The sequence below is a fragment of the Sipha flava genome, unplaced genomic scaffold, assembly GCF_003268045.1.
Source record: "Sipha flava isolate LNK unplaced genomic scaffold, YSA_version1 169_pilon_pilon, whole genome shotgun sequence".
Classification (NCBI taxonomy): Eukaryota; Metazoa; Arthropoda; class Insecta; order Hemiptera; family Aphididae; genus Sipha; species Sipha flava.
This window is the reverse complement of record NW_020271881.1, coordinates 837,538-843,024: the sequence shown is the minus strand read 5'-3', so window position 1 is coordinate 843,024 and position 5,487 is coordinate 837,538. Positions and strand designations below refer to the sequence as shown.

Genomic DNA, 5,487 nt, shown 5'->3' with positions numbered 1-5,487 from the left:
ACACACACACACACACACACACACACACACACACACACACACACACAAAGTATTATTATAGTTGTTTATACTCGTATTATACACAATTCTTTTTTAGTAATCTAACCAGGGAACGAATTAATAACATGTTTATCAAAGCTGGGAAAGTTAGTAATTTTTTTCAACTAATTTAAGTTAAGTTACTTTAATATTAAAACTAACTAAGTTAGAATATAAGTTATTTTCTGAAACTGTCTAAATTTTTAACTTAGTTAGAAGTTAGTTTAGTAAAAATACTAATTTAAGTTAGAGTATAAGTTAGAAGTTAGTTTTTTTTTTATAGATTAAAAAACCTTTTTATTGAAATGTAAATAATAAAATAAATAATAAATTATCTAACTTAAATTATTGATTAAAACTGAAAAATTGAATTAAACACATAGAAATTTGATCAAAATGTTCTAATTAGGTAAGTAATAATTTCAATTAATTATTGGTATATCACTTATGAGTTATTAGAACATAAAGGATGAAACAAAATAAAAAATACCTATATATAATAGTATGATAACTTAAAATATTAATATTAAATAAGAATGCATAATATAATCTATATAACTATATTCTAGTATTCTAGTATATTTTATTCAAAATATTTGTTAAATTTCAACAAAAATGACATTTCAAAGTTATCGTCAGACATAGACCCACGCCTTTTATCGAATAATTGTCCTCCTGGCCAATTATTCCATAAAAGTCTCTCGACGTGAGCAATACTTAGTACCTATACAATTTCTGTATTCCTTCAGAAAATGTTGTTAATGGTAGTTTAGGAGAAGAGTTTGAGTATTCATTAAATAAATTTTGAAGTTTATCTGTTTCTGGATTTTCTATAGAATCGAAATGTAAAAAATCATCATATGTGACACATGTGCAAGTGGTGCATGTGTGCGCGATTCTAGAATAATCACACATTGCAACAGTAAATATTACTGATATTGTGATATTATAATATAGTTATTAAATCTTAAATATAGGGAATACTATAATAGTTAAATAGTAATATAGATAAACGGGTAAACGTAAACAACCAATAACACTACCACGAAAATTCGGCATTGTGTCTTCACTAATTGGTCAAGCCACCCGTATAGATATTATTTATATCTAGTAGATATCAACATTCTATAAACTACGCGGAAAAGCCGTTGTTCCTGTGGGTGCATTATTATAAATATTAATAATTAATAATATATATGAGCCAATAATTTATATAGGCATATATGAGCATATAGCCAAAATATCATGATTGAGGAATAGCTTTTGGAATTATGGAATGAAAAAAAAAAAAAATAATAATAACTAGTCAGTTTTTTTTCTAATGAGCTAGATTAGACTATTTTACACATTAAATTTAACTAGTTAAGTCAGAAAGTTACTTAAAAAGTAACTTTCTAACTTAACTTTAACTTTCTAATTAGTTAGTGTCCAGCTTTGATGTATATTAACATATATGGTTTTACTCAGCATTTTGTTGCCAATTTACATGTTAGGCATTGTTAATATTATATTTTAGTGTTTTTAAAATTCATTATAAAGTAAAATGTGTGTGTTGATAACTTTTAAGTAATTGTTACGCAGCGTTTTAGTATTTTTTAATATTTTTAATCCAAAACGAATACAACTGATTAATGATTAAAATCATTGGTTTCAAATAAATATAAATAATTAGAATATCAAACAATATTTATAATTTATACAATTTATCTACATACAAATTATTAAGTCAGAACGCAAATCTTAGTTTAGAGTTTTGATTAATTACTGCTTAAAATTAAAGAAACAATAGTTATTAGTAGTGGCTTGAAATTAAATGGCTCTTATTTACTCTATTTTAATTTTAGAATTGTATTCAAAATATTTTACTACAAAATGATTAAACGATTTTAACTTAGTATATTTATTCTAAATATAAATAGGTTCATTCAATTTTGAGGGAAGAATTCCATTAAAAATAATAATTATTAGAAATTACAAGGAAGTTACAAATATTCTAATAAGAAAATTAAACAAAAAAATACGTTTGTCATAACAGTATATATAGATTCGACTAATTCGAAATTGGTAGGAATTATAAAAAATTTGAATCACCGAGAGATCGAATTGCTGAGTAGTTTGAAATGCAAAAGAACAAAAAAAAAAAAAAAACAATTATAATTACCGAGTTCAAATTGTTTAATAATTATAATGTTTTATCAAATTTGGTAGTATTACAACTATGCAGAGGCTTTCTTAAAGGCTTTCTCAATACATTTGAAATATGTGGTAGTAAATCTATTGAATCTTTAAGAATTTTTTCATTCCAACAATTTTGAATTTAATAATTTGTTTGTCTTTTTTTCTAAATATCGTACCCAGATAAATCTGTTTATCGTTAACTTCAATAGATATGTGTAGAATGTACTAGTGCACATAATACTGTTAAAATCCAGGTATTATGTAAAACCGTTTTACTGTAAATGTAATAAAAATAATATATAAATAAATAAATTATTAGCCTGGAGTATGACCGGTTTCGAATTTTCAATTCATCATCAAGTTTGTACAAAGTCAATAAAATCGCTACTTTTTATTTATTTATTTACCTTAGGTGAAAAATTTTTTTTTACAATTTATTTGAGTTGCGATTTCATTGATTTTATGCGAGGTGAATTCTTAATTCGAAATTGGTTGTACATTATAAATATAATAATACACCAGGCTAAGCATTTATTTATACATTAATTTTCGAGTATTAAACATTTACTAATTTGTATTTTATTTTTTATTATTTTATTAATAAAATTAAGTATTGTACGGAAATAAAAAAAATGAAGCCATGATTGGTGGCAATTGAAATCAAATTAAATTTAGTAAACACATACAATTAATAATTTAATCAAAATACACTTATCAATATCTTTAAAAACAAATTTGTATGACAACGTATTCAAGTGCAGGCTGGAACATTCAACTTGATCTGTTATTATCACATTTCAACTAATAAATATTTTTATTTCATAGCGCTCAATAAATCTTTAAAACCCCATAATAGCATTAATAGTGGCATAGCCAGGAACTTTGTATGGGGGGGGGGGGTTCAGCAAATTTATATATATTTAATCTTATTACTATCATTTTGACTACTATTTGTGTTGATCTCGGTATTTTTAAGTTTGGTTGGTATTAGTTTTTTTGACTCAAGTTAAAAAAAAATAATTAATTTTTCTATCCTGTTTATATGTTAGAGAATTTGCCTTAATAATAAATAATAATAATAATAACAATTTAGGAACTAGGAATTAATTTAGGAACATAAATATTAGATATTAGATTATTTTCTGTCCAATCACTTAAGTATACTAAAAATAGGGGGGGGGGCTTAGCCCCCAAAATCGAAACTTTGTTAGAAATGTTATTCGTTGTTTTATAATCTGTTGGTTTTTTAAAAATCGTAAAATAAGAAATAATAAAAACTGTTTACAATAGCATAAACAATACCAATTAGTTCGGCTACTTACGAAAGAAGTTTCTGTGCAAAGAAAAAATAAAAACTTGGCTAAGGTTCAGCGATCTTTTAATACTATAAATTGAAAATTATGTATTGAAAAATATAAAAAGCGATGATATTTTGAATATTTTTGCTGATACAAATATATATATTTATCATTAAAATAAAATGTTAATTATTTTTAAATATACGTCATTTAGTATTTTTTTTAATACAATTTAAACTTATCTATATTTTTAATAGTAATAAGTCTTACTTGTGTATGAGAAGGGGGTGTAGAGGCGTAGCCCCTGCGGGTTATTTTACATTGAATTATTATAGCCCCCCAAATATTCAACCAAATGTCCGCCTATGATAGGTACAATATAATTAATAAATTACGTTATTTATTTATTTTTTTTAAATTTTTTAATTTGTTTCAAAAAAGTTACTCAGGAGTTAATTTTGTACTATATACAGAATATCGATTAAAGTATTAATTTTTAAAAATAAATTCATTCGATAGTTGCGCCAATGTACGTTTATCGATTTGCATTATACGAAACAGCATTTGGTTCTATTGTATAAGTTTCGTATGAACGGAGGAGGAGGAGGAGGAGTGAAGTAACGAACATACACATTTTGTAAGGACCAATGATTGCTGTGTTTGTGTGTGCACGTGTTAGAAGTGGGTAGAAAGTAATTCCTTCAACGTTAGGGCGAATGTGTAGACTAAAATAATATTGACGATGTAGCTCGACCTTTCATCAATTGGATGCTGACGAAAGCTGCGATGGACAGTGTGATTAAGACGGATCATTTTCGGTTTGCCGATGATGTGGGATCGCAATGGAGAGGGAAAGAACTATACAGCAAAAGAACATACTGTATGAAAAGACCCCTTTTTCCGTATGCAGTCTAACAGGGTCGTTCACAACCCTCGGGCTTTGCGGTGCTTTTACGCAAACGAAAATGCCGGGCTATGCATCTATGCGGGAAACGGTGGCGATGATGTCACCAATCGAAAACCGTTACGCAACAAATATTCCGCATCAGATCGACTAAATTAGAGAAAACGTAATGACCGGAGTGCGTTAGTGATATTTTTCAGCCCGGAAAATATAACTTATAACGGCTAACAACAACCTGTATTTAAATGGAAATTGCGTATACTTCGTATACTCGAAAAAGATAAGAATATAAACAATCGGGAAATTTCCCGGTTTTCCGATTGTCACCCTTGTCGGCCTTCGCGTGATTCTCCCTTCGTATTTTTATTACGTATTCGTGTACGATTATTTGACTTACTTGGCTGAACAACAAATTAATCGGCGAATACATGTTGACGGAAAGTAACGACAGTCGTTGCGGCGGATGATGGCAAAATACATGTGTGCTTCTTACGACGGTCGTGGAACAATGTCGAGCCGCCGGTTGCCGAATCCGGTGACGGTGACGGTTTGGCGATGGCACGAAAAAGCAGTGGGACGCGCTCACGCAACGGAAATGACCGAGTGTCAAGGACTCGGTATGCAAATGTCGCCGTGATGGTTATTGTATAATCGAGTCGATAATTATGTATTTTTTGTACTAACACACACGCACAATTCACGAACATACGATCGACGAATGCCCAAGTAGAGTACTTATATAAGACGGGTACAGTTGTGCGTGAGAGAGAGAGAGAGAAAGTGAGAACAAAAGAGCGATCATAAAATGTTCGAACGGCACGCGAAGGATAAGTGAGGAAAAAAGAAACTTGGAAATAGTTCACTTGCTGAATCGCGCACTTATCATAATCGGTCGGTGTTTATGCTATATTCGCGCGCGTACTAATCATTGATTGTTATTAGTTACCATCTGCTCGTATGCCTCCTAATGATAATACATCGACAATACGTGTCATTTTTTTCACTTTCGATGATTTTTTTTTTCTCACTGCCCACACCGACGAACAACGCGCACAAGAGTCGTTCCCG

General features: G+C 29.1%; 1 protein-coding gene across 2 annotated transcripts in view; it reads right to left on the bottom strand.

The window, feature by feature from the left end:
• Window positions 1-4,981, bottom strand: part of LOC112679844 (serine palmitoyltransferase 1) — a 13,500-nt gene extending 8,519 nt beyond the window's left edge. The window contains exon 1 of one of the 2 annotated variants that reach the window (XM_025549774.1): window positions 4,817-4,981. In XM_025549774.1, the coding sequence (XP_025405559.1) occupies window positions 4,817-4,849 (33 nt within the window). In that variant the 5' untranslated portion in view covers window positions 4,850-4,981. The remainder of the gene's footprint in view (window positions 1-4,816) is intronic. The other variant, XM_025549775.1, reaches the window with a different exon arrangement.
• Between the last annotated feature and the right edge of the window lie 506 nt (window positions 4,982-5,487).